Source organism: Herpailurus yagouaroundi, unplaced genomic scaffold, assembly GCF_014898765.1.
Source record: "Herpailurus yagouaroundi ecotype Mexico unplaced genomic scaffold, PumYag 67440, whole genome shotgun sequence".
Taxonomy (NCBI): Eukaryota; Metazoa; Chordata; class Mammalia; order Carnivora; family Felidae; genus Herpailurus; species Herpailurus yagouaroundi.
This window is the reverse complement of record NW_024420251.1, coordinates 1008573-1035304: the sequence shown is the minus strand read 5'-3', so window position 1 is coordinate 1035304 and position 26732 is coordinate 1008573. Positions and strand designations below refer to the sequence as shown.

Sequence of the window (26732 nt, the reverse complement as noted above, 5' to 3'; positions counted from 1 at the left end):
AGCTGCTCCCCACTTGCCTCTTTCCCTGTTTCTGGCTGCTTTCCAGTCCATCAGACTTCACCTATGAAAGCTCTTTCCTCCTCTAGACCCTCTGAGTTGGCTCTGGACCATTTTCCAGAACACCGTGGTCAGGGCCTGCCCAGCCCAGTACTTGTCTTTCTCTCGGAGCAGGCCCCGCACCCAGGCCTCAAGTTCCCCTCTTCCCCCTGGTCTGAGGGACTCCATGTCCCTGTAGGTGGCCTGTTAACCCCCCTCCCCAACTCTGGAAATGCTCTGCTTCAGCCTGGCACCATGCCAAGAGCTGGTCCTCTGAAAACCTTCTTTAGGAAACCTTCCCTGATTGAAACTTCCCTCTGTTTACTGTAAGAAGACCTACCTGTTGTCCTTGTGTACCAGGCAAATTTCTAACCGGGAGTAAGGGGCCATTAGCCACTTCCTGTGTTATGGCACTGAGTATTTCCTCTGCTCTTTTCTCCATAAAACAAACATTATACATACAGTCAAGTTCTTTGGTCAGTGGTTAGTGTTTTAAATACAGGTTTTCAATTTTATTTGTGGCCGGTGAGCCATCAGTAACTAATTTCAAATGTTTTATGCTTTTGCCTATGCTGATAGTGTCCATTCTGTTAGCTCTGTGGCATCTATAAAGAGTGCCGTGGAGCTAGCTGACCATTGCCCATGGCCTCCAGAAAGCCTCCTCATAAGCATGGTCCCCGAATCCTTCTCTCTTCCCTCTTCTGAGTGACCCATACCTCCTGCGACTCCCCATTCCCTAGTCACGTGGCCAAAGTTGGCCACATGATGGCCCACTGGGCACGGGACTGGCTTCCCGTGGCCACCCGATGGCTCCAGCTCTCCGTGCCTTCTACCTCCCTGGCCCCCACTGTCCCATCATCTAAGCTCCAGATTATGCCCATCGGACTATGGTGACAGCTTATTTGTATTTGTTTCTCAGACTTTGTGTTCTGCAAGGGTAGGCCTCTGCCATAATTGCTTGTTATTAGATTGAATCCTCCCCCAAATGAGAGCCACATGTGAGAGAGAAAATGGGTGTGGGCCCAGAAGCATCCGGGAGCCAGAGGTGGCCAGCCCCATCAGCAGCTTCTGTGGTGGCTCACAGCTGAGACAGTCTGAGTGCAGGTGCACTGCCCTCCTTTCATGGGGGCCAGCTTCCAGAAGTACACTTCTTTCCGACCTTTGCTGCTTTATTTTGGAATGCCAGACCAGGGGGCCCCTTAAGCACTTCTTTCCAGTTGCTTGAGTCCATTTTCCTTAAGAATCCAGGCCAGCATCTGCCTTCCTGCAGCTCCCTCCTAACTGGCATGTGCCTCTGTCCTCCTCAGGCCCTTTGCCGAGTCCTTTCCTGGGTGGTTCTATTTCGTGTGTCATAGCAACAAGGAGGAGGGGCTGTAGCGTAGAGTGGAGGGAAGTCCCTTCTGTGAAATCACTCAGGGAGGGTTACCAGATCGTATTCTTGGTGACACAAAGGACAGGTGGTCAGGGGGCTACCTTGAACCTTAGCACAGAAAGCCCGCACAGGCACTGCTGCTGGAATGAAGGGTGTCCCGTGGGCCCCCGCTCTTGCTGTGGCGGCACTAGCTCCCACGTGGTCTCTCAAACCCTGCGAGCCGCAGGCCGCCTTCCTTCCTGACCACGCTCAGGTCCTTACACGTGTGAGCAGTCAGCTTCATCGTGGCCATCACAACAGTGACGGGAACTGGAGCCCTCGCTGCTCTAAGTCCAGACCCTCTGGTGGGCCTCTGGGCGCCGGGGGATGCTGATGACCTCCTGCCGGGCAGAGGGAAGGGCCAGAGGAGCCGTGGCTTGTCACGTTCTCGCCACCTGGCACGTGTAGTTACAGAAGGGAAGGGTGCCCACCGGCCAGGGCCAAAGTCCCTCCTAGCGGTGGCTCAATGCCTCTTGTGGGTGGGGTCCCGAGCTTTGCCGAGACCTCGTGTGAGCAGGAGCACGAGTGTGAAATGGGTCCCTCCAAAGGTGGCCTGCGGCTCTCCGTGCTCCCCTTTCACCATGCAGTATGGAAGGGAGAACGGAAGGTGTCCTGAATGCGGCTGGCACGGAGGCATGTTGGGGAGCAGGCAGGGCCCAGGGGGGCATCAGAGGCCAGAAAGGTGGACAGGCCAGGCTGCCACAGGGTTCGTGGGACAAGCTCGTCGTGGTACTAGGCACATGGAACTTAGGGGGCGGGGAGGGCTGTGGCAAAGGGATCGGTGAGAAGGCTGCTGTCAGTGTGATGGGTGGGGATGGGGAGCAGGCTGGGGAGGAGGGGCAGGGGACTAGCCTATTTGGCCCCTTTTGTCTGAGGAGGAGGGGGCTAGATTGGCTACCCTGAGAGTAGCTCCCTGGGCATCCGTCAGAAGATGGCTGGGTGGGGAGGAGGGCCAGGCGTCTGTCTCGTTTCCTTTGGGGCCCTCTTGGCTCGTGGCTGACGCGCGCTAGCACCCACTGAGTGAGGTCCCCAGCTGGGCATTTTCTCAGTGAGCATGCGTCAGATTTATTGTAAAGGACATATGAGGAAAGGCAGCATGGAGATGTCAGACAATCGTCTCGGGCCCTGGGCGCATGTGGAATTGTGCAGTCCCCTGCACGGGCTGCCCCTCTCTGAGGTCATGGTAGTAACAGTAGTTTGACTGCAGAACGTTCCCTTGTGTGATTCCCTGGGAACCAAGTGATCCTGCAAGAGGCTCCAAGGCTAAGAGGGGTGCTGTTGCCCACATCACGGTGGCCTCTGGGATCAGCCGCCAATAAGGTAACTTTCCCTTGCTTTTGGGGGCCATCGCCATCAGATGCACATTGTCGTCCGTTCCCTTCTTCCTGTGGCCTGCTCAAGAGTTTGTTTCTTGCTGGTTCCCAGGCACCCAGCTCTCCTCCTCCTCTGCCTCTCCCCCTCCCTCCTGTCCGTGTGTCTCATCTGTGTCTGCCTCCTGGTTCCTTCCAGTGAGGCTGATCGCCATCAGCAGCCCTGACGGGAGAGCTCACAGTCTCCAGGGAGCTGGCTGAGGCTTTGGGGAAAGTGCCACAGGCAGAAGGGACAGCACATGCATGGCGTCTTTTAAAACCTGGAAGATTCTGGAATGTAGGAGGGGACAGGAGGCGGGACCTGGGGAGAGATGACGAGAGGCAGGCTGGGGTCACACTGCACGGTTTTGAGGCCAAGGTCAGGGCCACAGAAGGAAGCCACTGGACGCCGTTAGGTGGGCATCACATAGCCTGGGTGAGGCTTAGGGCCCAGGCGTGTGGTTGCAGTGTGCACACTGGATCGGGGACAAGGGGAGGTGAGTGGGCAGAGACAAGGAGAGAAGCCCCCCCACGTGGTGCCTTCTCTCCTGGGTCTGCCTCACCCCCAGCCTGGGAGCCCCAGGAGGGAAAGGTCAGGTCTTGGGTCTCTGGGCTTGCTAGGGGAGGGAGGGAGTACATGCTGTGACCCCAGTAGTCAGACCTGGTGTCCCATATGTCTCAGTGCGGTGGGGCTGGAGGTGCTGTGCACAGAGCCTGTCCTCCCTGTGCAGGGAGGCCGCTGGGCCCCCAGAGGCTCCACTCTTCCGGCACCATCCTGTCCAGGGGCTGCTGCCTAAGCCTATTGCAACCGATGAAAACGAACACAACTTCAGGTTGTAGAAGGTGGTGATTTAATACTATTCAGTCAGCAGGGCAATTTATAAAAATGCAAAACCGCAGAGGGCAGGGGGGCTGGGCACTGGTCGCCTTTCTGCAGTGTCCTTAGTTGACTGCTCCTCCCTGAACCAGCCGAGCAGTGCACCAGCTGCCGCCCCTGGCTGGGGGGGAGGGTGGGGGGACACTTGGCAGATGGTGTGGCAGGCTGATCGCACAAGGCACCTGGTGCCTGGGGACAGGCCCGCTCACTGCAGTGGTTTCTTCCTCCCCAGATGCCCATTCACCAGAATCTCAAGGAGCTGCTGGCCGTCAAGGCAGAGCTGCAGAAGCGGGTGGAGGACCTGCAGCGGGAGGTGGCCATGCGCGCCTCGTCCTCGTCCGAGCGGGGCTCGTCACCGTCGCACTCGGTCACCCCCGTCCACACCTCCGTCTGACGGGGTGTGGAGGGCGGCACTTCCGGCGACTCCAGTGGGCAAGGATGTCCTGCCCGGTGGCCCAGGCGAGGGACCGCAGCTTGTGCTCTGCTCTTCTAGGCTTGGGCCCGACGTCCTCCCATTCTGGAAGGCACTTTCAGCCACTGACCGTTTGTGTGGCTAGGACCACTCCCACCGTTGTCAAGTGCTTTTTGTTCTGTGACCCGTGCCCCTCCTGCCGGCGGTTTGTGGCGGCGCCTATTGCACCTACCCCGTGAACCGCCCGCCAGTCCGGCCGCTCGGGACGTGGAGGGAGCATGGGGTGCGGGGCTTCAGGTCTCTCTCCAGTTCCTTGGAAGGTAAATCCTTCATTTTCAAACGCACCCCTGTTCACTTCCAGACCACGTGCCAGCCACGTGGCTTCCTTCAGCTCTTTGCTCCAACCTGAAAAACGTTTCAAACTGAACTACTGGGTGCGGGCGGACCCACCGCTGCCACCACGTCTCCCGTCCCCTTCATGCAAGGGGCCTCCTGCACCAGTTACTGCTGTGTACATAGAAGGCATTTTTAAGAAAGAGAAACCGGTCTTTATTTTCCTATGCCCTTTTTTTACGTTTAGACGAGGAGGCGTCCGCTTCCACGGGCTGGGCAAGCCCTTACGCACAAAGCTCACGCCAACTTGATGTGGTACGTCTGGCACGTGATTTGAATGGGGCCCTGGAGATGGCACAATGTCCTGTCCTCCCCCCAGACACCCGTGCTCGCCTCCCGGGCCACGGCACCGGCCCTTCCTTTAACTGCCGCCAGCTGTGTGTGCCCACGCGAGCCTGCCCCATCCCGCAGCTACCTGTCGGAAAGGTTTCTCGTTTTATAGAGACCCTGCGGCTCCTTTGTTCTCGCCACCGCATGGCCATCGTCCCCAGCTGCCCCCGCTCTGCCAGGTGTGTTCCCCAGCTCCGCTTGCTCGTGCGGCTGCATGGTGACCCTCGGCTTCCCTGGAGCTCCCCTGAGCCAGCGGTGGGGTGGCCCGGGGTGGGGTGGGGGTTCTGGAGCGGGCGGTGCCACCCTCCCCTGGAGGTGACCCCGAGACCCACCTGTGCGATTGAGAAGCAGAACAGACCGTTCTCCTGGAGTGTACCTAGCACAGAACTCTAAAACAACTTGAATACTGTTACCTAAGCAGTTCTTTTTGTCTTTTATTTAAGTGTACTAGAATGTAAAACCTTTATCGTTCCGATTTTTAAAAACTGGTACAGTATCGTATTTGCCTCATCTGATGCACTGTATTTCGATCTGTAATTAAAATAATATGTTTGCTCCGCGGTCTGGTTTTTTAAATTCCGATTTTTCCCTTGAAAACGACAAAACCTTCAATACATGTTATTTTATGTGTCAAGCACAGTCAATAGACATAAAGTGCCTTTACGGGATTTAATTCATTTACTAAATCATAAACGCAGTCTCTCACGGCTTGAGTGTTTTGGCCCAACTGGGTAAGTACTCCGATTTTAACATCTGAAACGCTCCTCACACATAAGCCTGAGAAAATGTTGACCCCATGGGTCCGGGGACCCCAGAGTCAGGTGCCACTCCGAGGGGGCCGGGTGCTCTTTCCAGGCCCTGAGTCCTAGAGCCAGAAATGGGAGACTCCCAAGAAGCACCGGGTCTGTACCCCAAGTCTACAGCAGGCACAGGGGCCTTTTGGGGACCTTTCGCTGCCCCCCCACGGGTCTCCCTTCTCGTAAGGGCCTAGGGTCCATGTCCCCCCTGCAGCAGTCACCGCAGCTGTGGTCCCCAGCGGTGACACTTGAGCCACAAGGCTGGGAGGGCCGCCTGCTGTGCCGGCCCCCCGCCAGCCATGGAGACCTCCTTCAGCGAAGCCTCACCTGGAAGGTGTGCATGCGAGGACTCGCCGCCGTTTACTATGTGGCCGGTGCGGCACACACGGGCGAGGACCCGGCCCCTGCCGCATCGCGCTCAGCTCTAGTGTCCGGCTGTGCTGTTTGTGAGCCAAGCCACAGGGTTAGGACAAGGGCACCGTCGCTCCCAAACAGCCATTCTGCAGTACGGCTAGAATGAGCAAGGCGACGGCACACACCTCCACCCCGGACCCCGGCCGGCTGTGAGGACGGCAAGCGTGGAGATGGCCTCCGCCCGTCTCCAGGCGGCCCCGGACACCACCACCCCCGACAGTGGACCTTGCACAGGGCAAGTCCCTGTGCGGCTCCGGGCCCCAGCTCCTGGTACCGGAGGAGCTACCCAGGAGCCCGGACACCAAGCCATTCACCAACGGGTTACATGGGAGGACTCGAACCTTCTGGAGAAATGCCTCAGGCTGCGGAGGAAGGGAATAAGGTCACCTCCTCATCACGAACTCCCTCAAGAAAGAAGCCTCACTGGACAAAGGAAGTGCCTTCACGACACGAGCTGTTAGGTTCCATTTTGTTTAATGCAAACACAAGACAGTTGACAATTCACGTTGAAACACAAGCACACAAAAAGTACAGAGGATTCTGACCCAGTCTCCATTTCTTCTTCCTCGGACAAAGTGCACAGGCACTCCCAGCTTGGCGGACCCCACGGCACCCCGCCAGCCAGCGGCCACGTGCCCTTCCTCCCGCGCTCAGCGCTCGGTCATCCACACTGCGCCCCCACCGCCCGGTTAAGCTGAAACGGGTCACATGTTCTCCACTGGCCCTTCTAGTTCCCGCGGGCTTCCACATCATCTGGGGCGGGCCTGGGGCCGTCAACGCAACGTTCAATTAGAGTTCCAAGAGGCAATGCTTCTGCGGGCATCGGTGCCCAGCACCCCAAGGGGCGGAAGCTCTGCAGTCATGACCCAGTGACTTTCCAGGCCCGGCCCGTCACCAGGAGGGCCGGGCGCTGGGGTACGGCCGTTCTCACAAGGGAGTGCAAAACAGGTCTCTTAACTGAAGTCGCTGCTGTGAGCGAAGGGACTCGCACGCAGCACTGGCTGTACATCACAGCGGTGACGGAGTGCAGGGTCTCCGCCGCCACAGAAGCCTCCCTGTTAAGTCATAGCTGACAACGGGGGGCAGGGGCACAGCACACGCAGCCTCCTTCTGGGCCACTGTGACTGACTTCTCGGACTTCCCCGTGGCAGGGAGAGAATTTACCACGCACGGCCACTGCCTTGTTTTTCTTCCTTCGAAATGCCTCGGGGACCTCGCAGGGCAGCCATCTGGACTGGGGGAGCCGCCCAGCACTGCCCTGATCCCTGCCCAAGTCCTACCACCTAGGACACTGGGTGGCGGCAGGCCAGGGATCCAGAAACCCTCTACAGCTGCCCAGCACCAGCCAGGGGTGGGGCCGTCGGCCCTCACCGTCTGTGGCAGGGATGAGCCCGGCCAAGTCGACGACCCTGAGGCTCTACGCAGAGGGGTCTCCTCAGTGCCACACGCCCGCCTCGCACGCACACGGTCGCACTGGGGGAAGGGGCCTTTCAGGGCCACGGACACGCACGGACATGGGTCTGCGGGGCAGCCTGGGGATGCGCGCTGCAGCAGAGGACCATCCCATGTGTGTTTTTATGACGGCTGCGAACCCCGGCACACGAGGCGTGTGTTCTACAACCTGCAGGGCCCGCCCCGATTCGACCGTTTTGTTACAAATTGGACTCGCCTCATCCCAGCTCAGCCGACGCCAGGGCGCTAACACACAGCCCATACGATGCTTGGGGCTGTCAGCGGCGAAAGGGGGCGTGTGCAGTCGTATCTATAGGACCCCGCCTTCCTGCCGACCTATGCTTCTGGAAGTGCTTTTGGACACGACACGCTGATTATCAGTGGATGGTGGCTCCACAGTTTAGCTCGGCCTCAGCAGAGCTCCTGGGGACAGGACCACATGGGGGCGAAATGGAACGTTCCAGGAAGCTAGCCCAGACCAGACAGCTCCGGGCTGGGTGACAGACCAGGCCCTGGGTTCTGGTATTTAGTGCAGTGAGCATAACACCCCAAAGGCTCTTCAGAACAGGCCAGGCAGGGGAAGTGGACACACGGACTCAGCCAGGTTTCAGTAAACCAAGGACACATCCCTTTCCCCATCCCCCTGCCATGTCAAATACAATTTCAAGCAAACAACATGCATGCTTCCAGCTTCGCTGCTCGTCCTTGATGTCTGTAGCTTTTGCGGCTTAAACGAGAATACAGAGTGGAAGGGGAGCACTCATTTCAATGCATCAACAATTCCTAAAAACTAATCACATCAGCCGGGAGACCGCACCAAGAATTAGACCCGAGAGTCACAGCTTCCTACTTGTCCAGAAGGTTCCTAAACTCTCAGGGTAGGACTATCCAAACATGCATGTTTGCCCTTCAAGAAATGAAAGGCCACCACTTGGAGCAGCTGTCTGGGAGCCCAGCAGTGTAAACGCTGGGACCAGAAAGAAGGGCCGAAAGTCGCCCTCCCCCCCCCCCCCTGCCCCCGGACCCCCTGACCCCCACTAGGTGGTGTGTGTGTGTGTGTGTGTGTGTGTGTGGTTACCTGATGCTCGCCGGTTTGCTCCAAGCAAACCAGGTTCTTGCTGGATCCCTACGCATAGCACTTGGAGGCCACTGCCAGGGCCACGCTGAGTCAACGCAGCATGTGGGGGATCACACGACCCTGGGTTCAGTCTCATCCCCTGAGCAAAAAGGTCCTCCCGCCCTCCCTCATCTCGGTCTCCCCAGCCCCCAGCTCCTTCAGGCCCGGGGACAGGCTGGCCCTGGGGGGTGGCGGCCCGGCGACTCCGAGGCTGGTGCTGGCTCTCCGCCAGAGCCGGCTCTCGGATTCCACACCGAGCGTCTTCAGGGCCCCTGTGGCGGGGCTGGCATGGAAGCCAAACTCACACACACCCACAGCTCTTCTGGAAAACTTAAGACGAGAAGCCAATGACGACAGCGAAGCAGTACGGCAGCTGGGGGTCCAAAGGAAACAAGGAGCCGGTCGCAAGCAGTGGCACCATGTCCGCCCGCTGTGGAGCGGGGCCCTCAGATCCGGGGCGCGTCGGGGGGCGGCGGCTCCGCAGACTGCGTTTGCAGCGTCAGGTATTTCACTAGGGAGAGAAGGCAGCGGTCAGGAGGGCGTCATTTCCACCCCGCACGGAAGGTACACATGCACCATCAAGCCCCTGCCGGGGCGGAAACCTGCTTCCTGGCCTGTTGTGTCCAGAGGCTGGTGCAGCTCAGCCGCTCCTAGCCAGCCTCCCCTCTCGCACGCCCTCCATCCCCAGAGAGGAGGAGGAAGCTAGGCAAACCCTGTAGACAGCTCAGCCTCTGTTTCCTCATCTGGAAAATGGGAATGTTCCCGACTGGGCTTGCTGGCCAGTGGTAGAGGCGCGTGAAGGGCTCGCTGTTTTAAGAATTACTACAGCGAGGGGGGCACCGTGGGGGCTCCGTTGGTTGAGTGTCCGACTCTTGCTCGCGGCTTGGGTCATGATCTCATGGTTTCGTGAGATCAAACCCCGTGTCGGGCTCCGCACGGACAGCACGGAACCTGCTCGGGATTCGGTCTCCCTCTCTCTGTCCCTCCCCAGCTGTCTAACTAAATAACCATAAAAACAAATAAAAATTACTACAGCGAATGCCACCATAGAGTCTGTTTTCCTCTGTTTTATTCCGGAACCACAGAGTCCAGTCAGTGTAGGACTTCCAGGTACCCGGCCTAAGCAGCAGCGTGCGCCACTTTTCCCCGTCACCCAGCACCGGGCCTGTCCCCACTGCTGCCTCCAGCTCCAGTGACAACGCACCCCCGGGCTCCCCGCCTACTCCTCGTCTTCACAAGCACATTGTATCTGCGACACGTATCTGCCTTGAGAGGCTGGCCGCTCCTCACGAAGCCTCCAATCGCCAGGGGCTCCTGCACCCAGAAAGTGCTTCGGTGCAGGAGGGGCAGGCAGGGAGGGCCAAGGGCTGGGATAAGAAGCTGTGTTTTAGCCGAGTTCCCTCGGGCCTGTGGCAGTTTTCAAGATGAAAAGTTACGGGTCTAATTTGAAGGATGCCCCGCAGCTCCGTTGGCATTTGTGTGGGAGGCATCGGTTGTCGCCGGCAGGGAGCACGGTCCCAACAGTGTGCAGAAGTCCCTGACGTGCAGCAGACAGCCCTGGCTGTGGTCCCTGTGCCCCTGGTGGCGTGAGGCTGGAGACTGCCTCATCAAGGGCAGAGCACAGCAACCCCTGGGACCCCGTAGCCCCCTGCTCTGGCTGGAAATTCTAGAAACGGACGCCTCTGTGCTTCCCTAGCAAAGTTGTGCTTAGTGCCTGGCCCACCAACTAGTGGCCCTTCAGCAAGAGACCATGAGCCCTAAGTTCTCACCTTGGGGTTCCTCACTCACAACGGCTTCCAGGTTCTCTCCCTTCACGTAGTCTGCATTCAGACCCTCTGCAAAGGGCAAAGGGCAGAGTTGGTGACTGACATAGAACCAAAGGGCCCCCGACCAAGCCCAGGGGCTCTCATCATTGTCCTCAGAGATGACACAGGGCAGTGGCCTCTGACCGCCATCCCCGTAGGGCAGGCGCTACCCCGTGTGAGACCAGGGACAGGACAGAAGGCACTGGATGGCAGGGTCAGCACTACCCACGGGTCCACATGCCAGCCCAGGGGCCAGGAGGGTGGGGAAGGAGCCAAGCGCCACATGAGTGACTGACAGATGCAGGGTGGAGGGGCAGATGGCTGAACGGGGCTTCCGCCTCCGGCCTTCCCAGCAACACCCGCAGCTCGGGGCCAACAGGCTCCTCCAGCCCAAAGCGGTACGTGCTGTCCCCACCCTAGTGCAGAGGAACCTGGGCCCACCCACCGCTGCTCTGGTCAGTCCTATGGCCTTTCTCCCCAGTGACTTCCATGAGGGGTTTGGGGACTCTCCAAGCATCTGCCACATGCCATCACTCGGGTCCCTGAGAGGCACCATGTGAGCGCAAGAGCCCGAACTCGGGACTCAGAGCGAACCCCGGCCTGCTGCTACTTAGGCAGAGTCAGGAGTCCCTGTTGTGGCCCAGGAGAAGCCAGGGACCGGAAGCCCGTAGCAGAGCTCAGGGCCCGTGGGAAAATTGGGCCATGGTTCTCAGCCACCACACGACTGAGCAGGTGCCAGTCTCCGTCCCGCTGCCGCCCCAGGCTACACCCAGGCTCCCTGCCTGCCTGCCCCAGTGCTTGCCGAGCTTAAGGTAGACAGCACACGGGCCCGGGAGGAATGTGGGCACTGCTCGGTGGTGGGTGTGGCTGGGCCACCATCTGGGACAAGGCAGGTGAGGGACCCAGGGAAGCTGTCTTCTGCCCGTGGGAAGCCCTGTCGGTGTGCTCCTCAGCGATGACCACCAGTGGGCATCTGGGTTCCCGACGGGGCCCCTACCCACCAGTCCATGCGTCCCTGCAGCCAGACCCTGGCCGGCACCCTCCCAACACACACCAGGGCAAGCTAAAGATGGTTATGGTCACAGCCAAGTCGGTGAGTGCCAGGGAAGGGCTCAGGGTAGACAGCAAGAACAGCGGGGTGGGGAGGGTGGACGATGAGGAAAATGAAGTCAAAGCATGTCATTACCTTGACCTTCTGCTGCATCTGAAGGCAAGACACAAAGCTTAGGACTCTGGAGTACCTCGCCCCCAGCAACAGACCACAGGGGCCTCCTGTGAAACGCACTGACCCTGTCACTGTAACTTTGTCACTGAGGGCAGAGACAGAAAGCAGAAAGTCCCCCAAGTTTGGGCCCCTCTGGTGGCAGCTGAGGCTGGAGGTCCCCGAGAACCATGACGGGGACAGGCTCTCCTAGTAGCCACACGCCATCTCCCTGGGGCTTCCTGGTGACGGGGTGCAGGACGGTTTCTGCTCTGCCTTTCCCGACCTGCGTGCAGCTGTGGCCGTGGCCACCGTGAGTAGAGGCTTGGCGGAAGGGGTGGGAATGACAAGTCCTGGCCCCCAGCTTCTCAGGGAGCTTAGTTACTCCACAAACATCCATGGGCTGCTCCCAGTTCCAGCCCAGCCTCGGTGCCAGGGACACATCAGTGGACGAGGCGCACACAGTCCTGAGAGTGATGGGGGTGGGGGCAGGGCAGTCACTGCCACAGGAACCAAGCCCAATTCCGCCCCACCGGCTCCACGCCCGGCCGGCGGGGGGCGCCGTGGCCGCACTCGGCACAGGCTGCCAGGGCAAGCAAGTTTCCTGGGAAGGTGCCCAGGCCCAAGGATCAGAGCAGCCAGGTGAGGAGGGGGGACAGCGGAGCGCGGAGCACTCAGGGACAGGAGTTTGGCTGTGGGGGGCATAGGTTGCCGGTGTGGCTGGAGCTAAACCAGGAAAGGCTTTCAGTGGCCAAGCTCAGGGGCTGGACCGTGACCTGGAGGTCAGCGGGGAACATGGGAGGTCCAGGCAGAGCTGCCCCCTCTGGCCGCTCAGAGAAGACCGTGGGGGAGATCGGGGCAGGCAGGAGGCTGACGGGACCATCCACATGGAGGACAGGCAGACCTGGCCCTGGGCAAGCAGAGGCCACGGCAGTGGCGATGGATAGGGGCAGCCCCAGAGCAGACGTGCACAGGGGGCACCAGCCACGGGGGGCAGGGGGCCCACTGATGTGAGGGGAACATGGGGGCCAAGGAGGAAGCCTGAGAGATGGAGTGAGGCTGCCCTCACAAAGACGGTAAACCCGGGTCCTCTCGCAGCGTTGCCACACAGCTTTCAGGTGTCCCCAAATTAGACTGGCACTTGCCCTTGGTGCCCCTCCCCCCCAGCCCCAAGACAGACATGCGGATGCACAGTCACGAGGCCTATTTGCTGCTTTCCCCCTTCCTGTCCCTACCTCCTGGCACCTGTGTGGGACACAGTGCTTCCCGTCAACGGTCCTCCGATGCTGTTCCCTGTCTCCTCGCTGATAAAGCAAGGATGCCCTCAGACCCAGTGGCGCGAGGACCCCCATCTGGTGCCGGGGAGCGCCAGGTAGGTGGGGAGCACACAACGCCTGGGAAGCCGATCATACTGTAACCATGGGCCCAGCTTTTAGATAGGTTCCCCGTTGGGGTGTCTGGGTGACTCAGTCGGCTGAGCGTCCAACTTTGGCTCAGGTCATGATCTCACGGTTCGTGAGTTCGAGCCCCACATGAGGTTCTGTGCTGACAGCTCACAGCCTGCTTCAGATCCTCGGTCTCCCCCTCTCTGCCCCTTCGCTTTCAAAAATAAACATTAAAAAATGTAAATAGTTTCTCTTTTATCCAACCTGCTTCCTAACGTCTTCACGCCATCTCCTGGCATATGAGCCATCTAAGGACAATCCAGCTTCTAGTTCAATAGTCCTTCTCGACACTTCCCTGTGGACAGTACTTTACAGCCACGCTGGTGGGTCCATGGTGGGTCAACAGGATCTCAAGCAGGGCGACCATGAACAGTTGTGCAGGTCGTGCACTGAGACATGAATGGTGCCCCAGGAGTATTGCTGTGCACAGCCTGTGTAACTGTATGTGGTATCCCTGGTTAAGAATATTGTACAAGAGCAAGGGAAGCAAATATGATTGCCAGAGGAAAACCAGGTAGACGCTTCTGCAATATGTACATCTAAGCATTCTGGGGACCAAGTTCATTTGCTGGGAAGCTTGGCCCCAGGCTACAATTAAGGGCAGAGGCCGCCTCACAGGACATGCTCCTAAGCTTCAGAAAAGAGGAAAGCCATGCTTGAACCAGGCCCTCTCACTGGAACTAAAAATCGTGTGTTTTAGAGATACACCCTCAGTAAGGAGGGACACATCAGAGCTGTATTTGTGAAAGCAGCCAGGATGCTCTTCTCACTCCCCCTCCCCGGCACCCCCCTCCCCCCCCCCCCCCCCCCATGCCCAGCACAGGTCCCCGCAGGCTGGGCAGACACCGTTGTGCTGGTTGCTATTCGACTTACGACGCAGACACGCTGAGCTATAGCAGAAAATGAACGTCTAGCACTAAAGTGGGGCAAAACCCACACTCCGTTCTGCCCCTTGCATTCCTGCTCCTGTAAAACCCTTCGACATCCCAGCAGCCTGGCTCTCGAGCACCCGAGGCCACGGCCCTGTGCTCCCGAGGCGGCCGGCAGCGCGAGCAGGTGAGGCCCGAGGTGGAGTGCAGACCCCAGGCTCTGTCCAGCTCTGTGAGACATGGTATCCCTGTCCCCGGGCGCGGCCCCCAGAGATCCGGCCACCTTACACTCCAGTCCGGCCTCAACCTGTCCCTGCCGGAAGGCCTCATCGGGAGTTTCCCTCGGGTGGGCTGCGGAACGGGCCCGAGTGTGTTGTCCCTGCCCCTTTCCCCAGAAAGACCCCGCGGGGTGGCCGCACTCACGCTGGATGCTGAAGCAGAACTTCTTCTGCTGATATGAGATGTAGCTGGAGACCGCGCCGATCAGGGCCATGGCCAGGGCGCTGGCCACACCGGCGATTGTGCCGGCCTCTGCTGACATTCCTAGGCAAAGGAGAGGGTGCAGGCGTGAGGCAAAGGAGGGGGCGGTGCCGCGGCTCGGACCCCTGGCTCTCCTCCAGCCACTGAGCTAAGCTCGTTCAGGTGCCCATGACCCCCACGCCAGCATGACAGGGTGCAGACACTTGCAGCTAAGGCGTCTGCCAAGGCCTTTTCATTGTCCATAAGGCTGTCCACCTTGTGAAGCCTGAAAGGTGGCCGTGGCCTCTGGGTCTCAGGCCGGCAGCCTTGCCACGGGACCACCTCCCTGGGGATCCCGCTTTTCCTGCTTCATTCCTTTAAATCACTGCATCCCTCTGCCACCGGCAGAGGGGACACTGAGGGGAAAGGTCGGGACGCCGGCAGGCCGGCACTATGTCCTTGGGCTTTCCAACACAGACCTCGGGACGCAAACCCACCGGATTCAGGGTCGTCATTGTTGCCATACCGACCATCACCTGGAGAAAGAAGAAAAGCACTTAGTGTCTGCTGTGAGCCCGTGACCCCACTGTGTCCCCCGTGAGTGGGGGACAGCCTGTTCCCAACTCACTGACCCTTCTGCTTCCACCTGTGCCACAGAGCCCCCACCAATAAATCCCCACGGGGCTTCTGCCTGACTGTAGCCCGATCTGCTTCCTGTGGCCTGTCATCTGCAAAGCCCCAGCTGCCAAGCGGGACTTTTTCTTGGTAAAATGACAGTGACTGTGCATGGAGCATGTGTTGATCCCAGCTCCTCATACGCAGGATTCTTTGCAAACCAGTGAGGCTCAGAGAGGAGGGACCTGCCAGCAGGTGGCAGAGTGGGGCCCATGCCAGACGACACTCATTCTGAGGGACAGCACTACGTGTACCCCTGTAAGAAGTATTTATTCTTGGGCTGATTATACACAATGCTTACATAAATCTGTTTCTTAAAAAAAAAAAAAATCAGCTCTTAGCTACACATTCAGCACCCTAGCGAGAGGCTGCAGGACCATGTGATGACCCTGACGTTTTGAAGGCCTTCCACCTCTACCTTGGCACACAAGCAAAGGATGACTGACAATCTCTCACCCAGTATTTTGAAATTCAAAAGGCTCTGCAATATCATGGGAATGGAGAACAGATTAGCGACTGGCAGGGATGAAGGTGGGGGGAGAGGGAGGGAGAGGACCGTGTGGAGACAGAAGTCGTCTTTATCGGGGCCCAGTACTGGTCACACGCGTCTGTACCCGGGGGCGTGACAACACCATGCAGAATTCCACAGACACACACACTTACCTCCTCCAGCCCTCCCTCCTCAGGGCAGAGTGCTCGTTAATGGAGGGACGCTGCGTCCCCAGAGCCCAGAGTTTTTACGGGAACCCGCTCTGGGGTGTTAGAGGCAACGAACTCTGGCATTTCCTTCACCAGTCGGGAGTCTGGGGACGTGTTCCTGCGTGGACTGTAACACGTGTGTGTCCGTGGAGGTGGGTGCGTGACGGGGGAGCCCGTGGGGAGGAGGAGGCACAGGGAAAGTCTGCACACTCTGCTCAATTTTGCTGTGAACCTAAAACTGCTCTGGAAAGTGAGGCCTATTTTGGACAGAGTGCAGGGGGGAAGAGAGTGAGGTTTGCTATGTTCCCACTTAGGGCTGAATCCTTGACTTAAAGAACCCTGATTGGACATGAATGGTTATCTACAACACAAGGAGAGCTGGCTTTTGCAAAAGCACAATCAGTGCCTCTGGAGAGTTCCGAGCAGAAAGGATGACACGAGGTCCTCTGCGCATTAACCTGTCACCAGAGAGGTCACTCGTGACGACCTGGAGTGTGACTGCTGGCCCTTCAGCTGTGCTGCAGGTGACCACCGTCAAGGGTGGGGGCAGGCCCCCCACCCAGGCGTCCTCTACCGGTGTGCGCACATCACCAGATTTCCAGATAGGTCCGAGCAATTCAAGCCATTCTTTCTTTCACCGCAAGTCTTTCTTTCCTGTTTTTTTAAACATGGTTGATATATTTAAACAAATTTTTAATGTGAGAGAGCACGTGTGCATGTACGCAAGCTGGGGATGGACAGAGAGAGAGGGAGAGAGAGAATCTCAAGCAGGCTTCACACTCAGCACAGCCAACGTGGGACTCGAACTCATGAACTGTGAGATCACGACCTGAGCCGAAATCAAGAGCTAGATGCTGAATCAACTGAGCCACCCAGGTGTGCCCCTCCCTCTCCTTATTAGTACTTGGTCACGAGGACATAGCAACTTGAACCTCACAATCTGTAGGACCGTGAGCGAGGAGAATGTTACACGAAACGTGAACAGGACGGCGTTATTCATACAAGCCAAGAAGTGGAAACCACCCCAAGGCCGATCACTTAATGAACCGGTAACTCAGATGTTTTTGGAATATATGAGAAGGGCTTAATAATCCTTAATGTAAAATGAGCCCTTACGAATCAATAAGAAAAGATGCAGACTCCAGGAAAACAAAATTCAAAAGACAGGCACCGAATGTGAAGAGGCAATTCGACACAATATACTAAGAGTGTCTAAGAAGATCTCGCGTTCAAAGACATGCAAATGTCAACAGGACAGCATTCTACACTGATCCAATTTACAAAGATTTCAAACCCAGAATATCCAGTGGAGGTGAGGATACGAGGAAACAGGCATCCATTTCCTTCCCAGTGGTGTACACTTGCTGTGACCCAGCAATTCAACATCTAGGAGTTTATCTGGCAAATGATGGCAGTTGTATATTGGCTAGGATAAACCCTCTCAAAACAAGTAGTGGTTAAACAAATTCTGGTATAACATTACGTAATCATTAACACGGTATTTTACAGTACTCTTTAATGACTGACAAGGATACTCAAGATATTCTTTTTTACAAATAATTTTTTTAAGTTTATTCATCTCGGAGGGAGAGAGACAGAGTGTGAGCAGGGGAGGACCAGAGAGAGAGAGAGAGGGAGACACGGAATCCGAAGCAGGCTCCGGGCTCTGAGCTGTCGGCACAGAGCCAGACGCGGGGCTCGAATTCATGATCTGTGAGATTATGACCTGAGCCAAAGTCAGACGCCCAACCGACTGAGCCACCCAGGTGCCCCTTATAGTCAAGATATTCTTGAATAAAAACTGGTTTTAAAAGAGTAGCATGGTCCCATTTTTACAAAAAGAAATATTTACCAATGTATTGTTATGTACAGAAAAAGTACCGCAAGCATATTACTCCCAAAGTATTACTGGTGATTCTTCCTAGATGGTGAAACAGTAAAGAAGTACTTTCATATAATTTATAAAAAATGTTAAAAATAGACAAGCCTATGATGTCCCACAACTTGAGGGACAGCTCACAGAAGCTGTTCCACAGCTCACTGGCAGGATCTTCATTTTCAAGGATAGGATGATTTTTTTTTAATTTTTTTTAATGTTTATTTTTTGACAGAGAGCCAGCGACCCCCGGGGGGGGGGTGAGGAGGTGCAGAGAGAGAGAGGGACAGAGAGAATCCCCAGCAGGCTCTGCACTGTCAGCACAGAGCCCGACACAGGGCTCACACTCATGAGACATAACATCATGACCTGAGCCAAAGTCGGAAGCTTCACCAACTGAGCCACCCAGGTGCCCCAAGGACAGTATGTTTTATATCTCCACCTGCCTTCTGAGTTCACAACTATGTACCATACTTGCATACCAAAGAGACTAGTGTTGCCCTCTGATGTTCGAGAAACTCCCCTGCAGAGCAGATCTCATGCTGCAATTTGCTTTAAGTACAGAGACCTGTCCATGTAGATAGCTACGTGCAAGACCATAGCTCTAGGGACAACTGGCTCCTGAAACTACTATGACTGCTGTAGCCACAGCCACCCCCATAGCTAGAACTCCTCCTATACCTACGGTGACTGCTGTACCCACAGGGAGCACTGGAGCAGGAGGCATGACCTCCGTGAGGAACTCCTAAACATGCCCGGTCATTAACACAAGGGTTCTATCCATAGCATCTTCAAATACAAAAGCTAACAATGTGCATGCGTGTGTGTGCACGCATGCGCGCACACACACGCCAGTTTTCACTCACAGTGAGTGCCTTACACGTGTGATTTGCCAAGGGCACGGAGAGTCATGTACCAGTGGGGAGATTCTATCTAGAACTGCTGGGGGGTGGGGGCGGCGGGGTTCAAGTATTCAGGACTTTTGTAAATATTCTAGACTTCCAACACGCACAGCTAGGGCTTCTAGATTTTTTTTTTTTAATGTTCATTATAGAAAAACTGGCAGCAGAAATGAAAAATAAAAAATAAATTAAAAAGTTAAAAAAATAAATAAGGAAAAAGACTTGCTTCAATTGACCCATGGATACAAAGTGAAACCAAACTGGAAAAAAAACGACCAGAACACGGCTGCCTAAGCTAACCATTGGAGATATCATTCCTCAGTGTTCTGGAAAGTCTCTAAGGCCTGGATCTCTTCCATCCCCCACCTCAGAGATGAGAAAGGTCACCCTCCAGCCAGACCACCAAACAGCTACTGTCCCAGAACAATCTTTGAGGAAAACCCTCCCAAGACCAGGAAGGCTGTGGCCCTGAATGAGGGCCTGTCCGTTTGGGTGCCCTCCCCGGCCCGCTCTCCCCTCACATCCCCACTGGATTCCTTGGGTCAACTTATCAAGGGGTTTCAGACAACACACCAGCGCGGGTGATCCAGGTGTACTCATGACACCCCTCCTCCACTCCGGATCCTTTACCAACTGAGAACAGATGCAAGGAGCCAGAGGAAAATCAGGCAAAGCATTTGCTTCATGAAGGGGCCACACAAGTCACCATCACTGCTAAGGTTACGGCTTCCACCAAAGCGTACAACGTTAAGGGGCACAGCCTGTGGCCAAATGGAAGCTTCCTATTCATCCCCTCCTGTCTCACAAAATCCCCTTGGAGCTCACCTGGCGGAAAGCTGCATTTACACACCAGATCACAGAGTTCACAGCCTCTAAGAGCGCGCTTACCCAGCCAGCTGCACAGAGGGCCCTTCAGGATCCAGGAGAAAGCATTTCATGCCACGACCCCATCACAAATGGGGCCCAGAGGGTCATCAGCCAAACCAGTCACATGTGTCGCTCTCCCCTTCACTGGAAGGCACGCATGAGAGGGCTTGTTCTACTTTAGTCCCCCTCATTGCAGCAAACATTTATTGGGGTGCCAGGGATACGCGAGAAAAAAGGCGCCTGCCTTTGGGAAGCCAAATCCAGCAGGGGTGAAAGCGCGTGATTCAGGACGGTCTGTGCTAGCCTGCACCGGCAGGACGACAGAGGTTCTAGGAGGAGAACAAAGGCAAGATGTGCACCCCAGGGCCGTCCTGAGAGCGGAGGTGATCTCTGAGGCCTCAGTTAAGGGAGGGGTAGCTTAGCACTCGCTGGAAAATGAGCGGGAATTCATGTGCCCAGAGAGGCGCACCTACCAGTCCGTCTGCATATTGGGAGCTGAAAGGAACCTGGTGCTGTGTGGCGGAGAGACCAGTCAGCAGGCCAAGGGCGGAAATTATCCTGGAGGCAGCGGGGGGCCCATTTGTTTTGGCTTCCTTAAACATTTTTCCCTATAGTAAGAAAAATTTCACGCATACTAAGAAGTTGAAAACATCGTACCGTGAACACTCCTACCCACCATCTGAATTCTGTAAGTAACATTTTGCATTATTTGCTTTATCTTATGTCTTTCCATCTGTCTGCCCATCTATCAGTGTCTCTTATGTTTATGCTGCATTTCAAAGTCAGTCGCAGACATCAGTACACCCCACCCTGAACCTATTATCTATTACCCAGGGTTCCACATTTGCTTACAATGCCTTTTCTAAGGTAAAAATCTACAAATTTACACTTGATAAGTTCTGGCACATGCATACACCTGTAGAACTCAAGCCCCCACCAAAATATGCAATGGCACCGTCACCCCAGAAAGTTCTCTCACATCCCTGTCCAATGAATCCCCTTCCACATCCCAACTCAGGCAGCTACGGATCTCATTTCTGACATTATATATCAGTTCTGCAAGCATTCACATTTCATAAGATTGGGCTCATCTAGTTATATACCCTCTTTTCACACACTTCTTTCACTCAGCATAATGTGTTTGACACTTACCCACGTTTTCGTATCAGGAATTCATTCTGTCCTCTGAATATATAAATACATCACACTGTCTATCCGTTCTCTTGTTGGTACTGGGCTGTTCCCAATTTTTTGTTTTTGTTTTCCTATTATAAACACTGCTATGAATATTCTTTAGAAGTCTTTTTTGGACAGAAGCTGTCATTTCTTGTGAATAGAAGTGAAACTGCAGAGTCACTGACTAGGTCTATACATTCAATTTGATAGGAAACTTTACATTCCTACCGCCAATACATGACACTTTCAGTTAACCCACATCCGCACCAACATTTGGTATTGTCAGTCTTTCTAATTTTAGCCATTCTGGTGGGTGTCTTATGGTAGCTCACTGTGGATTTAATTTGCATTTCCCCAATAAATAATGATTTTGAGAAGCTTCACAGAACTCTATAAAGTGTTCAAATCTTGCGCTCATTTAAAAAAAAATTTTTTTTAATGTTTATTTTTGACAGAGAGAGAGAGACAGAGCATGAGCAGGGGAGAGGCATAGAGAGACAGAGACACAGAATCCGAAGCAGGCTCCAGACCCTGAGCTGTCAGCAGAGAGCCCTATGTGGGGCTCGAACCCATGAACCGCGAGATCATGACCTGAGCCGAAGTCAGACGCTCAACAGACTGAGCCACCCAGGCACCCCTTGGCTCCTTTTTTAATTGGGCTATTTGTCTTTTCATTATTACACAATAGTTTTAAACAGACGACTGACCATATCCGTTTCATGTTCCTGATGGTTCTGTCGGGCAGCTGTCTGGAAGAGAAACGGGGACCAGAAGGCCAGTTACGAGGTTAAAGTAAGGACCCAAGGGGAGGAAATGCAGGTGCAGGCTTGAGGGAAAGCAGAGAATATTCCAAAGTCAAACGATACTACAAGAGAGGACTTCAGGCAGAATGGAGTGAGGAGCCCAGCAAATCCTCTCCTCACAAAGCAAATGTAACTCTGGCCAATCCAAGACAGCCATATCCAGAGACACATTTAGGTCCAGTGAGAAGAGCAGCTAGTCTGCGGAGGGGCAGGCAGGCCACAAAATGCTGCAGCTGCCAAAGACTCACGTGACTCGGAGCACCATCAGCTACATCAAGCAGTCAACTGGCCAGGGATTCAGTACGGAGGTGAGGAGCTAAGGCAGCCATAGGGGACTTGATACACTCTCCACATAGCCTTCCTTGCCCTGAAGGTGAGCACACGCCCAGCAGAGACAGTCTGGCCCTGGCTGAAGACCGGTGGTAGAGATCGACAGAGCAGGCTGAATCCAGTAACACAACCTCACACTTATGGTCAACTGATTTTCACCGAGGGAGCCAAGACGGTTCCGTGGGGGGAAAGCATAATTTTATCAGAAAATGGTGCCAGGACGATTGGATAGCCACATGCAAAACGATAACCGTACGCAGATTAACTCAAAATGGAATGGTAAAGACCCAAATGTAGAAGCTGAAACTATAAAACTTTTAGAAGACGTAAGAAAAAAAAACCCTCCATGACCTCGACTGTTCTTAACCAGTAAAGCATCATTCACAAAAGAAAAAAAATTGATAAATTGCCCTTTATAAAGAAATATTCAACAAACAACACTCTTAAAGAAAAAAAAAAAAAGACAGCCACACACTGGGAAAAAGATTTCCAAGATCATATACCTGATAAAGGACTCATATCGAGATCATATACAGAACTCATAAAAGCAAAACAAATAAAACAAAAACTTGAATTTTTTAAATGGGCAAAAAACCTGAACAGACTTCACCAAAGAAGAATGTAAAAGATGTTCAATGTCACGGGCCATTAGGGGAATACAAATGAAAAATGAGGAGATACCCCTCCTAACTATTAAAATGTCCAGAATCCAAAGGAGCTGACAATTCCAATTGCTGACAAGGATGGGGAGCAGCAGGAACTCTCATCTGTTGTTCCAGAGCAAGCAAAATGGCGCAGCCACTTTAGAAGAAAGAGAGCTCAGTAGTTTATCATAAAGTCAAACGTGGACCCACCATGCACCCAGGTACTCACCCAAGGGAATTGAAAACTTAGGTCCACACAAAAACCTGTATGTAAACGTTTAGAAATGTTTACAGCAGCTTTATTTATAATCATCAAAAGCTGGACACAGGCAAGATGTACTTCAACAGGTCAACAAATAAGCAAAAGCAGTACATCTGGACAAAGGAATATTATTCAATGCTAAAAAGAAAGATATCATTGAGCCATGAAGAGATACGGAAGAACCTCCAAAGCATATCGCTAAGCAAAAGAAGTCAGTCAGCAAAGGCTACATGCTGTAAGATTCCAATTATAGGACATTCTGGAAAAGACAAAACTATAAAGAAGTAAAACACAGTAGTGGTTGCACTAATGGAAAACAGATTGGGGTTGCGGAAGGGCTGGGTACGAAAGGGATATATAAAACATTTCTGGCGATAGAACTGTTCTGTATGATACCTGGGTGGTGGACACATGACTATATGAATTTGTAAGAACCCATACTGTACATCGTGAAGAGTGACCTTTAACGTATGCGAGCAAAAGAATGAAACAAAGCATCAACTAGGTGGGTGGGAGATCCCGGGACGGAATGCAGACTGTGACAAGTGGGTCTAACTGCTTGAGAAACATAGGACACAACTGCCGGATGGAGGTGGAGGGATAAAGGGGCTGACCCAAGTCACCTTGAAAAATGCTCTTTCGACTGGAAACTGTAAGGTAAAGACACAAGAATTTACACATAAACCCTGTACTCTCAATAGTAAAGCTATTTCTCACAGAGGCATGAGCCGACAATTCTGACTATGCTACCCGTGGTACCACAACTGAGCAAGTAAGCAAATGGTTGACGAATGGCAGGTTTGTCCCTGTCAGAGTGGGGAGTTACAGAAAGGAAGACTAAAATAAAGCTTTCAGCACCGGATTGCAGTTGGAGAGTTAAGTAGGAATTCATGTTGAGGTGAATGTACATGCTGACGAATAGAGAAATAATTACAGATACATGTGTGTACATGGTTTGGTATACATCCATGTACTTATCACCAACTTCTGCCCACTGAAAGGGTAGAGAAGTAGCGACATCTCGCAAAGCGATGGACACACTCAACACTCAGATCTTTGTTTCTAACATCGATCGCTTCCGGTGAGGAAGAGAACGATGTACTGAACAGGATCCCCAAGGAAACATTCCCAGCAGGCAACGGTGTTTCGGAGGTGAACAAGACCAAGGAAGTGGGAGAGCACCAGGAGAAGCTGGGAGAAAAGAGTGTGAGGCAGCAGATGGTCACTAGGGAACAAAGAGCAACTCAAGAGTGGGAGCAGAGGCTTGCACACAGTAGGTGGCTGACGAGACCTGCTGACAAGAGACTGCCAGTGTCCCCTAGGAACAAAATATGGGGCTCCTGCAAGGCCAAGAGAAATATTTTCACGAGAAAAAAAAAATACGTAACAGATAACCTATTATTTCAGAAATAAACTCCAAAACCATAGTTGAGTCGATGTGCCTAAGACTCAAAGCTGGAAAATACATTAATTAGGATTGTTTTTATGCTGAAGATCATCATGTACAGAAATATGTTTTATCTTCACTCATGGCATCCGCATGTCCGCACAGAGGCGAGTGTCTGAGAATTTCATCGTGTGCTCATCATAACCATGTTTCAGGCTCACACTTGTATTTTTTGCCGGGACCCCCTTTATTTTCTTTTAATGATGCTTATAATGACAGACGGTATAACTTAAGCTAACAATTGATTATTCTTTAGAAGAGAAATTCAAATATGAGCCTAATTAAAGAATTTCCCAACACTTCTTCCTTGCTAAAACATGTACCGTTAATAAGGAAGCCCCCGACGTGCCATTCAGACTTTCATCTGTGCGCACGCTTCCACACGCTATCACTGCCCGCACCTCACCATCTGGAAATACCATTTGTCACCCAGGAGTAATTGGCCAATTTGCTGGGTTTGCCCTTTAAACGTTCCATGTTCTTCTGACACCTGTGAGTTTCATTTAAAGGCTTTTAGAACTTTTTACTCAAGATGACATTGTCTGGAAAGGGGTTTTGAAGGACAGATGTGACCACAGTATCCTTTAATCAGAAGAGAACACGGTTCCATATGAAAGGCACACAGTCCCCACAAGAGGGGAGCTCATGCTGATGCCACAGCCAGGACTGCGGGGAGCGTAGCAGGGTTACCAGCAGATACACACCTAACTCGTGCACGTATAACCACAGTAAGTCACAACCACAACTTACCATCACAACAGGCTACAACCGCAAGTAACAATCACAAATTCCAACCATAACATATTTTGCCACATTGAATCTGGCTGACAGTCTCCATGGTAGGATCAGTTCTTGATGTGTATTTAAGATAAAAGGTTTAAATCTTTGGTGGTTTGGGGGGAGGGCGTGACTAGAAAGGGTTGGCACGAGGGAGTCTCCTTGTGGTTCTGTTTTCTGCATCCCGATCGGTCATGGTTACTGAAATTCACACACATGACAAAATTTCATAGACCCACGTGTGTCTGCATGCACGCACACACACACACACGAGTATACACACTCGCTGATGCAATGTCAATCAGGCCTATATGTGACTTAGTAACAGCCTGTATCAATTTGACAACATACTATGGTTATGTGAGCTGTCATCATCAGAGGAAGCCGGGTGAAGAGTACACAGAAATTCTCCTGAACGATTTTTATAATTTCCCATGAGTTTTAAAGTATCTTAAACTAAAAAGATATTTTAAAAGATGCCGGACTTGCTATGGGTCTCCTAAAAAATGCTGGTCATGATGAGCTTTGCTCTTTGCATCCCAAGGGTGACAAGATCCCCAGGCTGGAGGTGGGAATTGTTCCCAGTGAGTCCCCTGACCCGTACCTGGCGCTGCCTGGGCAAGAGGCTCCGACTCGGTATGGAGATCCTAACCCATGCGGCACCTTGGCTTAGGGACATCAAGGGGAACAACGTGGCTTTTCCGAATTGGCTTATAAATCCCGGCTTTGAGCAGCACAGCCCACATTGTTCCAAGTGAGCCGCAAGTTGTCAGCAGGATGTCTGGCAACTACCTCTCCCATCACAGAGGTTGCGTCAGGACGACTCAATCAACCTGGTTGCCATGTAATCACGTTTGTAACAAGAGTAAGGTATTTAGACGGACCAGCACTCCTAACTTTACCTTTGTCAGGTTTGTATTCCCCACCGCCTAATATGTCTTCAAGATCCTTGTCTGAAAAACCTGGAGAAAACAAAACACACATTTCAATTCCAAAACACCTTTTTCAGGGACAAAAACCTTATGTTAATATGTTGCCCAACATCCCCAGAAAAGGACGTCCAGTTCAGAATACCCTTGATGAATATGGTAGGCAAAACTCTCAAATGGCCCCTGATTCCCTCCTGCTGGAGTACATACCTTGCTTAACATCCCACCACTTTAAGCATGAAAATATTTTCCAGATGGAATTAAGATCCCAAATCAGTTTGGCTTTGCGTGAATTAAAAGGGAAATTATCCTTGGTGGGCCAGACCCCATCAGGTAAAGCCCTTTAAACCAGGGTGAAGCCACTAGAAGCAACAGAGCTAGTCTTCCTCTCTGGGCTCTCCCTGGTCTCTACCTCCTGCTGGTCTTGAAAAAGCAAGCAGCCATTAGTTCTACAACTGCAAGGAAACGTACTCTGCCTACAACCCCACGAACTTGGAGGAGGACCCGATCGCAGAGGAGACCGGACCTGGCAGACACCATGATTGCAGCTATATGAGGCCCTGAACACAAAACTCAGCTTGGCAGTTCCTCAACTCCCCACTCATGACAAGGAAACTGAGTTAATAAACAGGTGCTGTGTTAACTCACTGAGCTTGTGGTAATTTGTCAGCAGCAATAGAAAACTAATGCTTTTTTGATTCAACTGTAGTTACTCTGGAGAGCACTTGAGTGTTTCAGTTCCGAGCTGTATTATCTGCCTTGTGCTCTGAAAGACCACTTTGCCTAGGAAGAATGAATGATGATCAAACTATGGTTATGGTGGCTTGACTATTTGGCACATGTTTCCTTGCAAATGAATAAAATGGGGTGGTCACTACGAAGAACACCACTGGCCGTATCTGTTGCCAATGGGAAGATTTCAAACAAAACGTGTAATTTTGAAAAATCTACATCCACCTCTCTGATCTCAGCAGCTTC

The 26732-nt window shown here is 53.4% G+C and overlaps 2 protein-coding genes across 12 annotated transcripts in view; one reads left to right on the top strand and one right to left on the bottom strand.

Moving 5' to 3' along the window:
- The window catches only part of MTMR1 (myotubularin related protein 1), a 64963-nt gene extending 59594 nt beyond the window's left edge, over window positions 1-5369 (top strand). For all 9 annotated transcript variants that reach the window (XM_040467341.1, XM_040467349.1, XM_040467346.1 and 6 more), the window contains one exon: window positions 3906-5369. In XM_040467341.1, the coding sequence (XP_040323275.1) occupies window positions 3906-4067 (162 nt within the window). In that variant the 3' untranslated portion in view covers window positions 4068-5369. The remainder of the gene's footprint in view (window positions 1-3905) is intronic.
- A 3120-nt stretch (window positions 5370-8489) lies between these two features.
- Window positions 8490-26732, bottom strand: part of CD99L2 (CD99 molecule like 2) — a 93987-nt gene continuing 75744 nt past the window's right edge. The window contains exons 5-10 of one of the 3 annotated variants that reach the window (XM_040467350.1): window positions 25728-25787; window positions 14865-14903; window positions 14332-14451; window positions 11580-11597; window positions 10358-10423; window positions 8490-9099 (exon numbers count right to left, since the gene is read on the bottom strand). In XM_040467350.1, the coding sequence (XP_040323284.1) occupies window positions 9035-9099; window positions 10358-10423; window positions 11580-11597; window positions 14332-14451; window positions 14865-14903; window positions 25728-25787 (368 nt within the window). In that variant the 3' untranslated portion in view covers window positions 8490-9034. The remainder of the gene's footprint in view (window positions 9100-10357; window positions 10424-11579; window positions 11598-14331; window positions 14452-14864; window positions 14904-25727; window positions 25788-26732) is intronic. The other 2 variants (XM_040467351.1, XM_040467352.1) reach the window with 2 other exon arrangements.